General features: G+C 42.9%; 2 protein-coding genes across 2 annotated transcripts; both read left to right on the forward strand.

Annotated features, from left to right (window-relative positions):
* The first annotated feature begins 139 nt into the window (after nt 1–139).
* slc27a6 (solute carrier family 27 member 6) lies at nt 140–17,578 on the forward strand. Its single transcript, XM_068335620.1, has 10 exons — nt 140–680; nt 4,824–5,033; nt 6,381–6,539; nt 7,524–7,648; nt 11,652–11,846; nt 13,686–13,776; nt 13,893–14,088; nt 14,296–14,393; nt 14,970–15,100; nt 16,092–17,578. Exons 1-10 carry the CDS (start codon nt 194–196, stop codon nt 16,266–16,268), a joined length of 1,869 nt encoding a protein of 622 aa, XP_068191721.1. The 5' UTR covers nt 140–193; the 3' UTR covers nt 16,269–17,578.
* A 116-nt stretch (nt 17,579–17,694) lies between these two features.
* LOC137608985 (polyubiquitin-like) lies at nt 17,695–19,268 on the forward strand. The gene is made up of 2 exons (XM_068335671.1): nt 17,695–18,037; nt 18,539–19,268. Exons 1-2 carry the CDS (start codon nt 17,943–17,945, stop codon nt 18,939–18,941), a joined length of 498 nt encoding a protein of 165 aa, XP_068191772.1. The 5' UTR covers nt 17,695–17,942; the 3' UTR covers nt 18,942–19,268.
* The last annotated feature ends 1,810 nt before the right edge of the window (nt 19,269–21,078 follow it).

The raw sequence follows: 21,078 nt of genomic DNA on the forward strand, positions 1-21,078 counted from the left end.
GTTTAGATTTTTTTTGTCATTCTGTACGTTTTACTGTACCCTGTGCGCCTTTTATTTTGAAGGCAGACGGGTTCCTGTTTCGGTCTGCTCTTCTCCAACTTAACGTTGTTTATAAAACAAGCGCCTGTTTGACGTCAGGAGGCAATTGTAGTTGTCACGAGAAACGTGTAAACAGCGTCCGACAGCCGCAGACATGGACTCGCCGCTGGAGTGGCTTGTGGTCGTGGTCGTGGGGGTCTTGTCCGCCCACGTTCTGCAGAGACTCTACTGTCCGTATTTTTGGAAAGACTTCTCCTTCCTGTGGAAGATCCTCAGGTACGGCGTGAGGCTGGAGCTCTTCAAACTCAGGTCCAGCGTGGTCACAGTCTTGGACAGGTTCGTCCAGCAGGCGCAACGCGTCCCCAACAAGCCGTTCGTCATCCACGAGGGACGCGTCCACACCTACCGCGATGTGGACGAGCGGAGCAACAGACTCGCCAATGTGTTCCTGGAGACGGTCCACTTGAAGAGGGGGGACTGCGTGGCTCTGCTCATGAGCAACGAGCCCGACTTCCTGTGCGTCTGGTTCGGCTTGGCGAAGGTCGGCTGTTCGGTCGCGTTCCTCAACACCAACATCAAGTCCCGGTCTCTGCTGCACTGCCTGAGCTGCTGCGGAGCCAGAACTCTGATCGTGGGTCCAGGTGAGTCTCGCCTCCACCTGCTGTTCCCGCGTGGGGACTTGACTTGATCCGCTGGAGCTCCACCGCCGATTTCACGCAGGTGTTGCGCAATTACCCCGGCCTTAAGGTTGTAGTCAGATTTTTGGGGGCCCCGGCCCCCAGAGGCAGGAGGAATGTTTGTTGTTGTTTTTGTTGTTGTCATGACTGCACCAGGTAGGTTTGACAAAGACGGGGTAATAATGTGGACAACATCCTGACACGACTCGTTTCATCAACGCAAACTCTGTAAATGTCTAAGAAGCTAGAACCAACTTCTAGACCACATGGGTCACACTCAAGGCTGGGGGGCCAAATGCGGCCCGCTACATCATCTTATAAATAAAAGGTTAGTGTCTAAAAAGAAATACAGTAGTCCCTCGCGCATTCGCGCATCAACACGTGCGACTTCACCTCATTGCGGATTTTTAGTAAGTAGTCACGTGATACCGTAAGCGTATTGTATTGGCTGACGGCATCCGGAGGCGCACTATGTTCCGTCAGTCTCGGAACGGAGCACACTTAAAAGTGTGGGAAAAGGTAATACAAGGTAATACAGATAGAAGGTGATGTAATATCAGTGGGTGGAGGGTTCATTAACGTTTAAATTATCGTAAGTAATTAAATCAAATACTTTGTCGTATCAAATTTGTTGTACTTGTGTGGTTAGCTCAAAATTATGTTCCTTTTACCATAGACTACATTTCCCACAATGCAGTAATTAAGCCCATTTTAACTTTGACAAAACTATTTTGAACAAAGTTAATGTCCTAACTTGTGTTTGATGTTATTTTTCTTCATACTTGAATAGTTTGATCTTTGATGGATAGAGTTCTGTGGGTTTCATAACCTGACAAATTAGAAGCATTTCTGTTAAAACAAAGACACAAGCACACATTTTTTTTCTGTGCAAGTCTAATGTTTGTAACTTGAATAAGTAATAAATTCAGAGTTATTTAACATTAAGGTGTAGTTAAGTTTATTTTACCTTTATGTTAAATTACATTGAGTTACATTTAGTTACATTTATTAGTAACATCTGGCCTTTGAGGACAGTCATTATGCTGATGTGGCCCTCGGTGAAAATGAGTTTAACACCCCTGCTCTAGACCACCAAGGGTTCTGGTTAGATGGGACAAAACCAGGTACCAGCAGGTGGACATGGACTGAACCAAGTTAGAAGACCAGAAGTGTGTTGACTCTGTTTGGATCAATACAATCATCAATACGACATAAAGATGTCACTTTCAACATGTAAACATTAGTAACCAGTGTGTTTGAACCAGACTGAGAGGTTGGACTAGTTAGGACCTGTGTCTGTCCCTAAACTGGGATTAATGTCACCATATCCTGCTCTTCGGGTTTGATGGCCTGAATGCTAACCTCTGACTCTGTCTATCTGTCAGTCTATTGGTCTGTTTGTCTGTCTGTCTCCCAGAGACTCGTGTCCTTGTATTGTGGACATACAGTAAATAAGATGTAGTGTAAGAAACAATCTCCAAACAGGAAGTAAAGTGTCCCCAACCCACAAACTGTGTTCTGGCACGCCGTAACCGGTTCAATCCCATGCATTTCCAGTTTGTTGATATTTCATGAGTTCAGTGGTATCAGCGTGCACTCCTTGAATGTGGCAGCCAAGGAAACTCTTATTTTCAGTCTTTGGGGCAGCTGTGGCTCAGGGGTGACTGGTCTTCCATTCACCAGAAGATTGCTGGTTCGATCCTGAGTTTGGGTCGCAGCAGTCTGCATATGGGACTGTGATGTGAATGGCAGGTGGTCCAAACTGAATGAGTTTAGACATAATGAGGGGGCATGGAGCTGGCTTACGTCAGCTCATTAGAGCTTTGTCTGCTTACTGATTGTGGAATGAGGCACAACAGGTTGTGTAACGTCAGACGGGCTGGCGCTCACTTCACTCAGAAGAAGCCTCATGTCTGGTTTACATGTAATTACAGCAGACTTCACTCTCATCAGTTTTGGAACATCAACAACAATATCGTAAAAGAAAAAAAAAGGGTTGACGGGTAGAAGCCATTGGCTTGTAAAATTCCCGTCCCCAGAATCAAATCAACATCTTTCTCATTACAACACATCATCAACCAGATTCATACATTACATATCACATTTAAATTATTTGATTTTGGTACGTTGTTTTTTTGAATCATCCATTCAGTCCAATAGACGTGTGTGTTTGCACACGTCTTTATCAGTTCTCTGTCTCGTTTGCTGCACTAAGGTCACAGTGATGTTTTTCCAAGGGCATGACACATGTAGTTTAATAAACCATAGCAATCTGAGATATTAACCATCATTTGCGTCAGAAATATAACCTTGCAAAGTCACGTTTTAAAAGCTTTTTTAAAGGCAGATAGAGTTCCTTGACTCCTAACTTCGTTGTCTAGTTTGTTTCAAAGTTTGACACCATTAAAAGATAATCAAAATGTTTTTAGTTTTTGGTGAGAACCAGAACCCCTCCAGTATGACTAGCAGCTGATTAGCAAATGATTTCTACAGAATCAGATGTGATGATGGACTGATTTATTCATCTGTTTAAGATGGCGTGTGTGTGTGTCAGTCAGTTGAAACATGGTTTTTAGATGTCAGTAGACTTTGATTGATGTGGTCAGTGGTGACAGCCAGCCCGACCTCTTTGCCAGATCACTGACGGTGTTTTGGAACTATCTGTACTTCTAGAGATATGATGGTCTGGTTTGAGCGTTGACCCTGGAATCTTCAGACATGTTGAAATGTGAACTACCTGCTTCAGCTGCTGTGTGATATTTGTTCTGACTTTAAACCATAGTGGTCTCATATTCGCGTCCCTGGACGTCCGCGTTGGTACCGTTAATGGGTAGAGTACGCTGGAGCCTTGTGACTGGATTCTCTCTCGCAGTTCATTGCTTAACTAAAGAATGTTGCTGGACAGGGACAGTCCTGAGTTCAACTAGAGTGAAACAGAGGAATTCCTAGAATAACTGGAACAGCTGATGACATAGCTAATCAAAACGGGGCAACTACAGTTCATTTTTGAAAGCTGAGTAATTTTGTTTTCAGTGAAATCAGAACGTTTTTATTTGCCTCTCAGAAACTAAATCCCTCAACAACCCAATAGCCTTCATGTTGGCTGCAGCAGGGCTGGACACACCTCGATGAAGGTCAGTGTTTTCTTCACCTCTGTTCACAAACAGCCCGCCCATCTCCGACCAGCTCCAAACAGAATCCATGTTTGGCCTTCAACCTTCACTTTCAGATGCCTCGGTAGGACTTGAACACAGCAGCAAACAGCAAAACTGTTGTGTTCACTCTGGCTGCCTGAATTATTGTGTTGTGTACATGAAGAACCCGGAGTGGGTCCAGGAGAGGGTTCAAGACTTTTTCCATAGCACACAAAATGGAAGAATAGGTTTCTGACAACTGTGGAAACAAAAAGAGATATGACCCAAAAAACAGAGAATTCCAAAAGTCTGTCTCTAGCTCTGTTTGTAGGTTTGTCTGTAGATCTGTCTGTAAGCCGGTCTGTCTGTAGGGTTTACGGTTATTACATTAAAATTGTCATAATGAATTTGTCAGCTGTTGCTGCTTCTAGAAGTTTGATGTCTTATCAGACATCAGGGTTAGGAATGAGTGGGTTAGGGATGGTTGGGTTAGGGGTCAGGTTGGAATTGGGGTTGAGGGTTAGGTTGGGGTTAGATTTAGGATTAGGAGGGTTAGTTTTGGGTTATGGTTGGTATTAGGGTTGGGGTATGATGTGGGGTATCTGAACACCATATGTTAGGGGTGGACATAAAAGATTAGTGTCTAAAAATAAATACAGTAGTCCCTGATCACGGTGGTACTGCTGCTATCGTTTTGTGTCATCGCGGGCTGGGTTCATGACCCCATTTTGGGGTCATGGCGCATCACTTCCATCTCTGACGAAAAGGTATCTCCACGAATCACTAGTTACTAGTCCAAAAAAAAAAAGTACATGTTGTGCCCTTATATTGTGTGTAGAACATATTTTTCAATGCCTGTTTTCTCTCGTGTCTGAAAATCACTCTCATTTGTTAGCAGCTCAGTAGTTACAGAAGATAATATAATCAGAACCTTGATTTCCCTGAAATGTGGTTTTGTTGCTTCCTGTCCCAGATTTAGTGCAGTGTTTGGACAGAGTCCTGATGGACCAGCTGCAAGACAACATTGAGGTGTGGGTCATGAAGAGCCAGAGTGAGGACACACATGTGCACACTCTGCTGGATAAAGTAGAGGCTTCCTCCGACCAGCCCGTTCCAGCCGAGTTACGAGCAAGTGCTTCCCTCAAACAGCCCATCCTGTACATCTTCACCTCTGGGACGACCGGTGAGTCTTCGTCATTGAGTCACCATCAACCAGAGGACTCTGTCATGTCAGGGATATCTCATTTTGCTCTGGGTCTCATGAACAAGTGATGCCAAGTTAAATAATTACTTTTGATATCTACCGGTTCTGATAATGAAGTAATGGACCAGAGTCTACTCTTTACAGCGAGAGAGCAAACAAGTTGTGCTTGACTGACGTCCTAAATGAACACAGACTTTTGACACTAGTAGCTGATTCCTTGCTGCTAAGCTAGTGACAGTGATCCCACGATGTGACACAAATCAACAATCATTAGAAACAGAATTGAAGTTGGAGTCACAGTAGTTCAAGTCCAGACTGCCTCCATGGATCTTGATTCCAGCTCTTGTGCTGCCATGATCAGAGCCTTCACAATCAGAGCCTTCATGGTCAGAGCCATCATAATCAGGGCCTTGATGAAGGCATTTTCTAACCACTGGTAGGATTTCTTGTCACTTCCCCTACCTGCCCATGAGACATCCCATAGAGGAGTGTCGTCTTCCAAGTTGCCTCTTCTTCACCCTCCTTGTTCTGCTCGCTACCACTCTCACTTAGTGGTTCATCTAGCAGTGTCGTGTGTTTCCAGAAGCTCTTCTTCTTGGTTGGTGACTCTGACTGGAGCCGTTCCATCTTTGAGTGTCAGGAGTAAAGGCATCTTTGCCTCGGTTGCATCCATCAGTTCCTCTGATTCCAGCTGTGTCTCTATTAAGTGGTAGAACATACATGTTGATGGCCCGGACTTGATTTCTATTAATGTGCTGGTTTTCTTTTTAAAGGTGCGGTGGTACTGACACTTTTTTTTTTCAGGTGTGTCTCTGAAACATTGTGATTTCAACTTTTTAGGGTTTGGTCTTCAAACAACATGCTGCTGGCAAACATTTCTCTGTGACCAATCTCAGATTCAAGATTCCATCAGAAGGAATGTTTTTGACTTTTCCCAGTGGTCTTGTGGATGGTAATGTCCCCTTTGCAGGGATTTAGCAGTCATGGCAGCTCACAGCAAAACACAGCTTCCGTTCTTTTTTGGTGGTGGGATTGAGCTCAGGCCTGATTTATTTTAGTCATGGTGGTTTTACTTGTAGAACAAGAGTCCTGCCTCACTGTTTTTGAGTAGAGGCCATTTATTCTTTACAGGACTGGGTTTGAATTCAGCAGACTTTTGTGAAAGACAGTTGACGTCTGTCTGCGCCTGATGTCACCCACCTCTCAGAACAGTAGAGCTCTGACTTGGTTGATTCTGCTGGCTTCAGTGCCGTCGTCATGTGGAGAGCAGCTAGCGGACAGAAGAAGCATCATGTTGCCATGTGGTCAGCTTGTTGTGTTCCTCAGGGCTTCCTAAGGCTGCAGTGGTCACTCACCTCCAGAGCCTGAAGGCAGCAGGAGGGTTCTGGGCATTTGGAGCCACTGGAGATGACGTCATATACATCCCTCTGCCGCTCTACCACAGCGCAGCGTCGTTGATTGGTATCGGAGGAACCATAGAGCTGGGTATGTGCCGCAGAACATCTGAAGCGTACTGATGACAATGCTGTGTGGAAGCTTCACTGGGTCGTATCAGTGGTGGGGACTCATCACAGAAAATGTGTTTGTAAAACTATGATTAATGATTGTCATAGTAATCATTCATGATGAAGTTAATATCACTAATACCATTATTAATACTGCTACTATTCAAATTCATAACAATAATAGAACTCTGCTCATGAAATCCAACTATTATGATTGTGATTTTTTTATGGGCTGCAAGAAGAAATGATGGAATTAATACCACTGAAAGGCCAAAAACAGGGGTGGGTGGGGGTGGGGGGCAGCTGTGAAGTTGTCCTAGAGGTTTTAAATGACAAAGGATACCAACCACCTGATTTCAATGGGTACAGATGGGTCACCCAGTATGACAGGGTCGTAAAAGGGGTTTGTGACTTTGCTACAGAAAGCGTTAGGGTTAGGATGAAAATCTGTATGGAGGTGATGGACCTTGTTGTTCAGATGCTAAACACGATAATTGCAAAACGCATTAAATCACCGACAGTTCTGGGAATTGCTAGATGAAGTTGACAGCGAATATTCGGATCTTTTGCCACACAACAAAGTCTGCTGGCTGTCCAGGGGGAGGTTTTGCATCGCTTTGTTGCTTGTTAGAAAATGTGAAAACATTCCTGAAATGCTGCCCGAAGTTGAACTTAAAGCACCAAATATCGTACAACAGAGTAGCCCTATGGTGTCGTTCTCTCCAGGATGCACTGCAGGGAAAATAAACATTTAATCATGAATCTCATTATGTATTTGAAGCTTACTAAGTCAATGTTTATAGTATGCTAATATAGCGAATATACACACAATATAAGGATTTAACTTTTTTGCTGCTCCAGACAGATTTGATTTCAGTCTTTTTGGTACAATGTGGCTCTTTGAACATTTTGGGTTGCCGACCCATTCTTTTAAGTGTCCACTGAAAGTGTTGCCGTGTTCCAGGTGCTACCTGTGTCTTGAAAAAGAAGTTCTCAGCCTCCCAGTTCTGGAGCGACTGTAGACAACACAACGTGACTGTCTTCCAGTACATCGGCGAGCTCTGCAGATACCTCTGCAACCAGCCTCAGGTAACCTGACGTTCCATAACCGAGTTAACAGCTACTGCTAAACTAGTACTACTGTCATAATACAGGGTTTTTTTTCTGGTTCTTCACCTCCTCAAAGAAGGTCATGGTTGGTCCGATTGTTTTGTCAGAAGGACTTCAGATGAGCCAATGACCCAGTTTGGGTGAAATCATTTAAAAGAACTCAAAGTAGGTAGAACCCTACTTATTTTACAAAGAGGGCAGCAGCTGGACCAATGAGAAGCACAGTACAAATCACGGCAGTACACACGCACACACACACACACACAATAATGCGATCACAGGTGACCTACCACTATGACGTGTTTATTTGTACCTTCGCTGTGTTCGGATGTTGGGGCGTTGCTCTATTGAGTTTATCATTAACCGTTCTGGCAGACAGTTCATTTCCTTCTCTGCCCTTTGGTCTGTATGAACTGGACCAGCCGACGGTGTGTGTGTGTGTGTGTTCAGTATGTTTTCAGTGTGTGTCCAGTGCGTGTGGATTGTGTGTCCAGTGCGTGTGTTCCAGGTTAACGGCAGTGAGCATGAAGTTGAGATAAGATTGAATTAAAGATTAAATCAGTTTTATTAAATGAAATTATTTGTCCACTCTAGTTAGTCTGTTAATCACATGCATAGTATATGCATGCGTACAGGTCCGTCACACACACACACACACACACCTTTAAGCAGAGGTAGAGGTAGAGTGGGGGGCAGCTCTTTCATGGTAGCAGTTTATAAAGGAGATGGTGCCTTGCTCAAGGGCACCTCGGCAACGCTCAGTAGGTGAACTGGCACTTCTCCACTGCCAGTTCACACTCAGAAATTTTTTGCCTAACATGGGTCTTGAACCGTCGACCTTCCGGGTCACAGCCCAAGATGAGACGGACTAAGCTGCTACTGCCTCGGCAGTATTTCACTGTATCCACAGTATAGCTTCATCTTTTGTGTGTGTGACAGACTTCCTGTTGGTGCCGTAGTTGTGTTCCTGGCGTAGGTCACACACCTGAACACATTCCTATGTCACACGATTCTGACACACAGGGCCCAGACCAGCACCTCATCAGACTGACATGAGGGCAGATTCAGTTCGTCCTGGGCGGAGCTGTTCACACGTTAATATGACAGAATGCTTTGATATCGTCCACGTTTGATGTTTGGAAGGGAAGGGAAAGTGATGCTCTGATTGGTTGTGAGACCATCTGATTGGTTGTGATACTGAGTTCAACCATCTTCAGACATATCCTGCGTTCACTCGGACCAGAACTGTTAGAAAGACCCCTGGAGGCTGAGGGTGGTACGACAACTTGGAGCAGAAAAAGCACAAAACACAACAAAATCACGATGAGGGGTACAGGTTAACCCAGGGTTCGGGCACACCTTTTAAAATAACATTTTTGTTTTGTTCACATGTTCTCTGCCAATGTTTTCTTTGGTCCCCTAGGCCCAGTCTAGTCACTGCTGCTTGTCAAGCATTCAGTTAATATTGTGTACAACTGTGGCCAGCAGACAAATGGGGTCTTTGTGTTATTATTTGCGTTCTCCCGTGGCGGACATTTGGACATGCACGCACACACACAGATTGAGGGCAGAATTTGTTCCATGGTGAGGTTGGCTGAAAGTCCTCTTTGTCCACTGTCCCCCTGTCATTTTGCAGTGGGAGGAGACAGAGTTCGGACTGTACTCCCCACTGACTGGCGAATCAAAGATGTGGATGTGTGCAGCACATAAGCAACCTTCCACAGGGACAATGTCCGCTCCAAAACACGAGGACTGATTACTTCTTGTATGCTGGCATTATTCAGACCATCACTACGAACACAGCCGTGTTCAGTGGAACAAGAGCAGACAAGAACTTGTGTTGTATTTAATATTAAATACCTGTAGTTGTTACTTATCAAGGAGATTAACCACGGTCACTAAAACAGCATTATCAGTGAACTGCTTAAATCACTCCACATCAAAGATGTTGGGATTATTTTGTTGTGGCTTTGCATTTATATGTAGAAGAGTTGATTCTACACGTAATGGACAGTTTCAGTTCTGCAGTATGCCACTACAGATATTTCAGGGATCACAATTCAATCACTGTCCTAAAAATGAATTGATGTGTGCTTATGATCCAGGTTACTGCACCTGTCTGACCACACAGACATAAATCAAAGACAATTTTCTGGACCAGACAGACACATCATGGTGTCTCCAATGTTTTGTTGTCTTCGGGAAGTTGCTGCTTATATAAGCCATTGCTACTCCTACGACAGTCAGGTGTGTCATTCCCACTACAGTCGGGCAGCAGGTTTCTCCTCTGAAGGAAGTGAGTGTTTTCTCGCTGAAGCCCTTCTACAGACCTGCTGCTGATCCGTTAGCAGAAACAAACTGCCTGCAGAAACCGGACCTGTTGCCCCAAGCTGCATCACATTAGATGGTAAATAGTTAGGTTTCTACACTTGCTTTAGCGGAACAGTAGCTGTCTTTCATCCTTTATACACTGAGGGAATTTGTGTCAGTGTACCTCCCCCCGGTGCTAACGCGAATGAGAGTTCCTGCATTGTCATCTTTCAGTAATAATCCCGATGGATTTTACAAGAAGAAACAATAATTTCATCCCTCAGGAAACCTCAGATTTCTACCATTGACACTAACTCTATTATTTATACCGTATTGACCACAGTAGCAGTGGCATAGAAGGGGAATCATTTGATCTGTAGCAGGTCTTCATTTCTGGGACTGCCAGGAATGATTAGAGTTGTTAGAACTCAGTTGTGAGAAAATTTTCTGGCTCTTACTTTTTGAACGTACTCCCTCAGGGCAGGATGAGCCTTGATGGGCGACAGTTACCACTAACTCTACCATACCATAACCAACTGAAGTGTTTGTTTTGGTATTAATCTACAGTTTTTACTAAGCTGCATCTACACAAGCTTTATTATAATGACTTTAACAATGACTACAGTAAATTATCAACTGGATCTCTGAAGACAACGTGGAGATGAAGAGTGCAGACTCCTACAGCAGTCAGGTGTGTCATTCCCACTACAGTCGCGCAGCAGGTTTCCCCTCTAAAGGAAGTGACTGTTTTCTCAGGAAGCCCTTCTGCAGGCCTGCTGCTGCTCCGTTTGCAGAAAGAAACTGCCTGCAAAAATCCCCCCTGTTGCCCCAAACTGCATCAGATTAGAGGGTAAATAGTTACGTTTATGCACTCGCTTTACATGAACAGTAGCTGTCGTTCATCCTTTATTCCCTGAGGGAATTTGTGTCAGTGTATCTCCCCCCGTGCTAATGCTAATGAGAGTTCCTGCATTTTCATCTTTCAGTAATAATCCTGATGGATTTTAGAAGAAGAAACAATAATTTCTTCCCTCGTGGAACCTCAACAACAATTTTTAACAACAATTTTTCCAAAGCTTCCTAATCCGCGTTGGTCCTTTCCTCTCAGAGAGGTGAGAAAACGCCTCTTGGTCCTGGTCCACTTGTATGTTTCCCTTCAGAACAGATTGACTGGAACTGATGTTGATGACAAAAACAGTGGATCTTTCATCATAACTACCGGTGGCTCCACTGAGCTGATGAACCACCTAGTTTACAGAACATGACATGCAGCCCTCAGGGTGCTGCAGTTCCAACCCGCATGAGTTTGTGTGTTTTGCATCTGAAATGAATCGCTGTTTAAAAAAAAGTGATCTTTTTTTGAGCAATTGTTCAGTCCTCTGAAACTTCAAGATAGCAATTTGCTGGGCCACAGTCATTTCAGGACCATTTCCCTTTTTCAGTCCAGTTGAAATCATCGGAATCAGCGCTGTGTGTTTTTGTATGGCTGATCTGGCTACAACAGATTCTCAATCAGTGAATCTTTTAAATTATGGGTCTTCTTTGTGAAAAACAACATTTTTGTCTGTACTGTGTGAAACACTATTGTGGATCCAGCTTTTATCCATGTCAGTGTACTGTTGATGTGTATTTACATGTTCTAAAGAGTTCCTGCCACTGTGTTTTCCAACAGACTGACAAGGAGAAAGTTCACAAAGTGAGAATGGGCGTTGGGAACGGTTTGCGTTCAGACGTCTGGAGGGAGTTCCTGAATCGCTTTGGAAATATTAAGATGTGTGAGGTGTACGGCTCCACTGAGGGAAATCTGTGTTTCATGAACCACACCGGCAAGATTGGAACTGTGGGCCGCTCCAACTTCATCTACAAGGTGAGTGGCTTCAGGTTTTCTCGACAGGCCTACATACTAGTAACAGCAAGTCAGCATGTCTCATTGGTAGTGGTCCTACAGGAGGTATTTAGGCTGAGTCACACTACAAACCAGTTGAAGAAGAGTGGCCACCATTGAGCCCGGTCCTCTGATGGAGAAAGCACCTATTCATGACCAAACAGAGAACATGTTTTTGTTGTTAATGATGATCGGTGCAGGTCAATATGTTTGTGTAGGCAGGTCAATATGTTGTCTTGTGTAGACTGGTCCAGTGATCAGTGAAGTCGGTGGACTTCTTGTTATCCTGTCAAGTCTTTTTTTCCCCTGCTGCTTCGGGCAGGGTTTCTACAGTTGTCTTCTACTCCTGAGACAGTCGCACTATATGCTATGTAAAGAAAAGGTTGATTGATTGATTAATTGACCACTGGTTACAAAAGTGCGCATCTTCAGGATGCTGCCATTAGATTCCACCAGACTGGTCAGGTCCACCGGGACAGGTGGGTGTGTCATGGTAGGATCCTAATGTATCAATGAGGAGTGAAGCAGGATTGTGAGCAGGTTTACTCCGGACTCATTTCGACTCTATAAAAATTCTGATGACTGAGTCCATCCTTGTGTTTTTCATCAGTGTTCACCTAGCACGAAGTTCTTTTGTTAAAGTCTTGTCCCTCTTTACATTCAAAATTTTGTGGAATCATTCAGTGTTTTAGGAAATTCATACACCAGCACCTCTAAAACTCAAGAATTAATACAAAGAGACCAAGTGTTTGTTGTTGAATATCAATGCATTTACATGGAATAAAGTATGCTAATGACATACATGCCTCTTATACAAATCACATTTACACACCAGGAGCATGTTGTGTCACAGGCAGTGGAAATTGAATCCTTTTGATGCCCTGTGACCGGAGGGGAGGGGTAAACAGCTTAGTGGAGATTTGTCAGGTTTGTCCATCAGAGGTTATTCTGAGGGCACACCACCACCACCACCAGCACCACCACGGAAAATTAATATATCTCCCATGATTATAATCATTTGAACAGACAACATTGTTATATTTAACGTCAGTTCCTTCACTGGCTTCATGGTTCAAGAAAGATGTTGCCCAGTGGCCGAGGTCTTCAGGAGAAGTTGTTCAGTAGTTCATCTGTAAGTGGAAAGAATGATCTGATTTAACTACTGGTATGTTGTTCAATACGATGATAAGATTAGTAATGCAACATTACTACAATTAAACTGCTGGAACTACAAAGGTTGGGTCAACAAAGCCAGCCAGGAGTAATTAGCTGTTAACCTGCTGACAACTTGTCTGCAGCTGTTCTAACCTTATTAGCTGGGCTAGTAGTCCTAATCCCTGACCTGATCTATTAGTTTAAGAATAGATCTAATCCCTGACCTGATCTATTCTTAGATGAGGTCAGAGATTATGTCTATTCTTAAACTCTCCAAGTTCAAACCTTAGTAGTAAAATCAGTCCAGTGTTCTTGTTATGTGTGGATAATCTTGTCTCCAGGGTCATGTTCTTGTTCCTGCAGTCACTGAGATGAACCGCGATATACAGTAGTACAACTAAAAAGTCACTGTCTTGTCTTCAGCCTCTTCTTCATTTTGGGTCATGGGGTTCTTTTTTGCAAATTGACATAATCGAGAACGATGTAACTCGAAATGATGTAAGCCAAGGTAGACCTGTATATACGTATACAAAATATCAATAGATAAATACATAGATATATACATACTGTATATGGATAGATCGGTGTGTGCAGTAACCATATTGCACTCAATCATTGGACAACAGGAGAAGCGTGACCCACTCAGATATTTTCTTTTATTTACAGTACTTGTTCCGATATGAACTTGTAAAGTACGACATGGTGAAAGAGGAACCGGAAAAAGATGAGTATGGTTTCAGCAAACGAGTGGACAAAGGTAAGACTTAAATTTCCAGCAATTAATTTTCAATTTGGAGTTTATAAATTTGAATGTTGAATCACTAGTTACATGATTTGTGAGGATTCTGTACGTGACGTCCTCCGCATTGTCAGGTGAGACGGGGCTCTTACTGTCCAAAGTGAGCGCCAGCAGCCCGTTTTTTGGATACGCTGGAAGCAAGCAGCTGACTGAGAAGAAGCTGATGAGAAATGTGTTCGTGAAGGGGGATGCCTACTTCAACACTGGCGACCTCATGGAAGAGAAGGATGGCTTCATCAGCTTCAGAGACAGAGTGGGAGACACCTTCAGGTAGATTTAAAGCAAAGCGGCGTTACCCTGGTAGGTCAGGTCGAGCTGAGATTAAAAAGTGCAGTATAAACTTTAAGGATGAAGAGCTCAGGTGAATGGATTTGTAAATGTATCTTTGTCTTTCTGATTGCTTATTTGAAGCCACTGCTGCTTTTCATGGTCAGAGGTTTGTTTATCGGCTGCAATGATCATTTCCCTTATTTTCAGGTGGAAAGGGGAAAACGTAGCAACGACTGAGGTGTCAGAGACTCTTGGACTGGTGGATTTTATTGAAGAGGTCAATGTGTATGGAGTGGAAGTACCAGGTATAGAAGAAGCAGCTTTCTTGTTTCATACATTTATCATAGAACAATCACACATTGTACTATATGGTCGTTAAAGTTGCATCTAACCCTCCTTGTGGAGCAGTGGGCGGCGATATGTCATCGTAGAGCAGGTTGGGTTAAAATGTTTTGCTCAAGACTACGTCAACATGTAGACTGGGGCTCAAACTACTGGCCTTCCAATGAGTGGCTAGTGCTCTTACTATTTCAGCCACAGCCACCCCACAAGTTAACAGTTGTTTTCTGTCTGCATCTGTCTGCACCTGCTTCTTAGGACAGATCTCCATCTAGATACATATGCATGCATTTTCAATAAACTATTGGACACAATAAATGTCATATCTCTCAACATAAAACACAAATTGCACATGGAGGGCTGCTCTGTACAGTGAAAAATAAACGGATCAACATACATTTTTCTCCAAATATTCAGTGAAAAACTAAACTAAATATTTCAGATATAATTCAATATTTTAATACAACAAATATAGGTGTTCACTGAAGTCTGAAGTGTGTTTAAGACCATGAACCAAACTAACTGAAGTGTTTTGTTCACAGGTCATGAGGGCAGAGTGGGAATGGCTGCCGTGATCATCAAACCAGGCCTGACGTTCGACGGGAAGCTGATGTTTCAGCACGTGTTAAGGGACCTCCCAGCCTACGCTCGGCCACTGTTCATAAGGCTTCAGGTAACACACACACACACTCACAGCCTAGGCACATCCACTGTTCATAAGTGGAGGACTGTGGACCGAATGGACGGTGTAGGACGTGTCAGTATCATGTGACTGTTGACTGAATGGTCCTGATCTGATTCCAGAAGATGTCATTTTCACATTCGAGTGGGTCTGAAAAATGTTATTGGTCTATAGTGATTTTAGAAAGTGACGGAATTCTGAGGTGGTTACTTCAGTGACGACGTAAACAATAATAAATCATTCTGGAAATTGTTTGACACTATTAATGAATAAGGCGACCACTCAGCACAGCAAACCATCACAACACACAAAACAACATGATAAACACACAAACATGACAAACACAACAAAAACACAAAACAAATGAACCAACTCAGGGTTGAGTGAAGTTGCAGTCAGGTTGGACTCTTGTTGATCCCTTCTGTGTTTTTATGACTGCTTGATGTTTTCTAATAGTTGTCAATGTTTTTTACATGCTGACAGTGATTGTTTACCTGAAGGGAGTGGGCAGGGCTGTGTACTTCTATTGAACATAACATTTAGTTGCTCGTCCTCATGATTCATCCAGTGCATCCAGTTCATCAGCTGTCCTTTAATTGGACACTGTTCGTGTTGCGTCTTGTCCCTCGTTCCTGTCCCACCAGGGAATGCATGGATGACACTAGAGTGATCAAACGGGTCTAAACCAAAGGATCCTGGAGCTTTTCTATCTCAGCTTCAGCAACGCTGTCACAAAATGTAAAAACACTCACTGCTGGTGTATTACTGGAGTTAGATTCTAGACCAGGCATGGGCCAATGAAAGCTTTGTAATCTGGCCCGCCACACTTCTTTAAACTGTGTAGTTAATTTTTTGACATAAATGCGGTTGTAGAATAATTTTTACACGACATCTTGCATGTGACTGATGGACCTTTTCAGAGAATCTGTATCATGACGGCAAATGATGATCTGAAGGTCTGATTGTTGTTGTTCTCCCACAGGAGGTGATGGCGTTAACAAGTACTTTCAAGCAGCAGAAATTCCATCTAGTGCACAGTGGCTTCAACCCAACAGCAATTTCTGATTCTCTTTTTATACTGGACTACCCGCAGGAGGCCTACATTCCACTCACAAATGTCATCTACCAGAGCATCCTTGCAGGGGAGCGCAAACTCTAGAAACGGAGTCATGTGGGAGCAGAACATGGTCTTGGATAGAATGTAGTGAGTTTGTCCTGGTCAACTATTTATTTGTCTGGTTAGTCAGTCGAGATGGAACCTAAAACCTGGTTGCATTCAGTAGACTGAAATGGATTTACAAGTTCCCTTGATTGACATGGTGAACAGAGACATTTGACAAACTTATTCCATTGGAGTTGGACATTTTATTATTGTGCTTTGGGGAATTGGATTAATTTTCAGGTGCTAATGAATCTTTTATGGTTTGGTTCTTCAGTGTTTTGTAAGTAATTTGTAGCTAATGAGAACAAATGTTTGCGTAGAATCGTAGTGGGATGAAGACCAGGTTCACTGTGATGGAGTAATAAAAGGGCGGTGCACTAGTTTACACAGGTGCCTTATTTACTGACATATCCATGGGCTGGTGGAAATTTAAGAAGTAATGAAGGCATCCTGTTAATGAAAATGACATTTCACAAATATTATTTAGTAATTTACAAATAACATAAATGATTAAATATTTTTTCCCCACAAAATTTTTGAAATCACCAGTTTTACTTGGTGGTTTTGAACTAGGACTCAATGTGAAGCAGCAGCATTACCCAGCATCCCGTTTTTTTTTTGTTTTTTTTTAAATGAAACACAAATGACTGTACTGAAATAAGTATACACACAAGTGCCAAGATAAGAAGCCATTTCACAAAAGTTTTGAATTTTGCGAAAGTGCTGATTCTGTGATCTTTTGTTTATTTTTTGCTTTTATTTTGTTTACCAGATATTTAAATGTTTACCGTTGAATTTATTTTTACAATTTTTACTTTAGATCTTTTCAAGGTCAAAACAATGTGATTTCAGCCATAAGCCACAATAAGCTTATTTTTTCCCTCTTAATGTCACTGTGTCTTCTGCTAACGGTCAGTGACATAATTTTTCAGGTCAGCAGCCTGTTTCACTAGATTAAAGAATGAAGCCACACTGATGACACACAGTGTTCACCAAGGGCTTACCAGTTTGGAGCTGGGTTTACTGTTGGGGATGAGATGTGAACAATTTGTCACTATAAAAGTACAAAATTCACTGCTTTTCCTGTTGTGTTGGTTTGTCAAGATACATTTTATAACTATTGTGTACAAATTAAATGGCAAACATGACAGTAACCGCAGTCTGTGTTCTGTACTTTATCCATTCATCTGTCCATCCATCAATCAGTCGATCAAACTTTATTTATATAGCGCTTAATCACATCAACAGACATTTCAAAGCGCTTTAACAGATAGAGAGGGAGGGTCCTGTTGGGTTTTTCTATCACATTGTGTCCTTATTAACTTTAAAGAAAACAAATTATATATATATATATATATAAATTCAACTTATAACGATCTTTCTAAACATTTTTTAGTCTATAATAGAAAAGATTTTAAGTGCATCAATTTGCCTGAAATAAAAAAAATCCTTGTTGAGTCAATTCCTGAGTTCCACAACAGGGGAGCATCACCACTATTGAGACAGCTTGATGTGGCCGATGTTCAGCTCTAGTCAAAGACTTTGATGCTTTCATGACATTTGATCTTTAAGTGAGTTTCACAGATCAAAGTAATATCTCCTTCCATGTTGTTCATACAAACTCTACTGACATGGCAAGAGCCATTCCCCTGACAAAAAGGTTCAGAAAACATGCCCAAAGAACACCCATCTGTGACAGCAAATGACTTTTCCAGTCATCCAAGAGTCATCAACCCATCCACAGACAGAGAACCTGTGTCCCAACAGTAAGTTATTAGTTGGGCGTGATCGAAGAGAAATGTCTTAAGATTTACCTCTGGCCAAAATCGGAGTCGAGTTTTAGATTATTTTGTATCGTTTGGTCGACATCGTTTAAGAACTTTTACCTCACATAGATTTATCAGGATTACATTTTTGCTCACGTTCAAGCATTCAATCAACTTTTATTTGTATAACAATCACATCAGCAGATATTTCAAAGTGCTTTAACAGACAGAGAAAGCATAAACAACATCAGTGGGGAAAAACTTCCTCATTGAGGAAGAAACTCCAGGCAAGACCCAGACTCTGGAGGGTGAGCATCCGCCTTGACCGGTCGGGTGGGAAAGGAAATCTAATGGGGATATAGACAACACAAGGAAAAAAGAGAGTGTGAGTGGCAGATAGGTCAGGTGGAATTGCAGTGTAAATGTATATAAAGGCTAGCGGAATCCTGTCAAGTAGAGCGCTATGAAGGTGCTGATCGTAGTATTAAATTTTATCAACAGTGGTAAGATGCAGATCTTTGTGAAAACCCTGACTGGAAAGACCATCACCCTGGAGGTGGAACCCAATGATACCATTGAGAATGTAAAGGCCAAGATCCAGGATAAGGAGGGCATCCCCCCCGACCAGCAGCGTCTGATGTTTGCTATAAGGCAGCTTGCAGAGGGGCGCACCGTGTCTGACTACAACATTGAGGAGGAGTCCACCCTCCACCTTATCCTGCGTCTCAGAGGAGGAATGCAGATCTTTGTGAAAACCCTGACTGGGAAGACCATCACCCTGGAGGTGGAACCCAGTGACACCATTGAGAATATGAAGGACAAGATCCAGGATAAGGAGGGCATCCCCCCCGATCAGCAGTGTCTGATCTTTGATGGACAGCAGCTTGTAGATTTTGAATTTTGAACTAACTACTTTTCTAATATAACTACTTTTTGAACTAACTGACTCAATAGGTTTTTAACAAACTAGACTCTAAACTATGTTTGGAACTAACTAGTTTTTGAACTAACTAACTAGTAGTGATATCCGAATGACGCCCTAATGGGACTTTGAATCGTTTGGGACAATAGTTCCGAAAACTTTCATTAGTCGGTGCCCCATTCTTTGAGAAAGTGGGCGCCCTCTTCGGCGGGGTGACTGTACTGCAGCCACACAACGATCGATGATCCCAGAAAACAGCGCATTGACACTTCCTTTATTGCATATATTTTCTGAATAAAACCGAATACAATCTAATTCAATGTGTTAATTCTTGCTTGCTATTTTGTAGCCTTATATTATGGGAAATTGTTTTATGATCATTGGTCCTTTCAGGGTTCAATAAAGCAATAGGAGATATAGATAACATGTTCATGCATGTATATTTAATATAAGTATATACATATGCGTTCGTGTGCGTTAGTTATATAGGATGATTAGTGTCAAAGTCGTGATTCCGAGACATCACAGCAGCACCACCGGCTTCATTCTCTGGATCGGTAATGCCTCATCATTGAGGACGTGATGTTACTGTGATGCCCACTAAGTGTATTCACATTAGTGTGATTTTTTTATTTGTGTCTAATGTTCTGAAAGGGTCTCTGTTTTACTTATTCTTTCAAGACCCAGTTTACGTGATTTATTCTATTTCTTCATCCCAAAAACAATAGAACTTTGGTCACCAGGTGGCAGTGGTGGGACCACAAGTTAAACCTGTACCAGTCCTTATGACATGCGCACTAGCCTGGCTTCCCTCAGCAGAGATGCAGCTTCGGTGAAAACGCTACACTACTCCACTGTATCCTTCATTTATAACATTTTAACCTGTTTTCCAGGTATCATATATCTGTTTGTTGGGTGCCACATCCTGGTACCTGCTACATTACTGTACTTAAGGTGGAGGGAACAAAGCAAACACTTCACCTGTAAATTAAAAATGACGTGTGTGGTTTATTATTTTCTACTGTGTGAGCAATAGAGCCTGAAAATAAGTTTCTCAGAAATTAAAATCTACTTTGTTCGGCGGCACCATCTCTAAACTGGCAGCGCAACGCGCTGTTTCATCCATTTTTACACATCTGGGACCGGACGGTGTTTCAGACCACCCATTGACCAATAAACTGTGTCACCTGGTGAATGGGGCGCTTAGTGTTTCGGCGCACTTGTGTGCCAAACGTCATCAGTCACTGGTTTCTCCGTGTTTGAAGCAGGCTCCGGAGCAGAGCGGTGTTTCACACGGGAACGCCCCCCGAGTCCGTGGCGTGTATCGGAGCGCCGGAACAAATCGGACATCACTAAACTGGGCTGTCCATCTGGCAGACCTCCATCGGGGCCCGAGCGGCAGTCAGGCTGCAACAAACATGACCATCGATCAGCCATCTTGTGCTTATTGACGATTATCAAACAAAGGCTCTACACAATATCAAACATAATGAGGAAGAGGAGGATCCCTAATGAGATGATGCAGAAGTCTGACCTGTGTGTGTATTGTTATGTTATTAATGAAAAGTCTGTTATCAGAGGCCTGTACCATAAAGCTGGATTAACCTGGCCGGGCTTCCTCTGACTTATCTGGCTTCACTTACCGAGACATCCACCCTCCGGATTTTCGGTACCATAAAGCCGGCTATCAACTCACTATTTCAATCCAGGCTTGATCTATGCGCGCTCACATACAAAAGGGCGGAGTTTGCTGCATGCGACCAATCGCAAACATGCAACAAACCATTTCACAACGCAGGAGCAAACAATAATAATTAATAAATACGAGCAATACAAATCAATAATCCAGGCAACAAGCAACACAGTTGCAACACAGTTTGCCAGCGATCCTTGCGCCGTTTGGGGCAAGGATCACTGGCAAAAAAATCACCGTCTGAGTCAATGCGGAAGTTAGTTCCATTATAATTACTCCCCCATAGAGGTAAGATCGGGCTTAAAAAATCCAGCCCGACCCGAATCGAGCCCGACGGTATTAAAGCCCGACCCGGCCTGAAAGTAGTTGCTGACTTTTTGAGCCCGACCCGAATTTCATGCCGGGTCGGGCCCGAACTCCGACTCG

The sequence above is a fragment of the Antennarius striatus genome, chromosome 15, assembly GCF_040054535.1.
Source record: "Antennarius striatus isolate MH-2024 chromosome 15, ASM4005453v1, whole genome shotgun sequence".
Classification (NCBI taxonomy): domain Eukaryota; kingdom Metazoa; phylum Chordata; class Actinopteri; order Lophiiformes; family Antennariidae; genus Antennarius; species Antennarius striatus.

What these genes read in the sequence shown, in the direction of transcription:
- slc27a6 (XM_068335620.1), top strand. Translation starts at nt 194, where the DNA reads ATGGACTCGCCGCTGGAGTGGCTTGTGGTCGTGGTCGTGGGGGTCTTG. An exon ending in AACTCTGATCGTGGGTCCAG is followed by an intron (nt 681 to 4,823) that starts GTGAGTCTCGCC and finishes TTCCTGTCCCAG; the next exon opens with ATTTAGTGCAGTGTTTGGAC. An exon ending in ACCTCTGCAACCAGCCTCAG is followed by an intron (nt 7,649 to 11,651) that starts GTAACCTGACGT and finishes GTTTTCCAACAG; the next exon opens with ACTGACAAGGAGAAAGTTCA.
- LOC137608985 (XM_068335671.1), top strand. Translation starts at nt 17,943, where the DNA reads ATGCCCAAAGAACACCCATCTGTGACAGCAAATGACTTTTCCAGTCAT. An exon ending in AGAGAACCTGTGTCCCAACA is followed by an intron (nt 18,038 to 18,538) that starts GTAAGTTATTAG and finishes TTTTATCAACAG; the next exon opens with TGGTAAGATGCAGATCTTTG.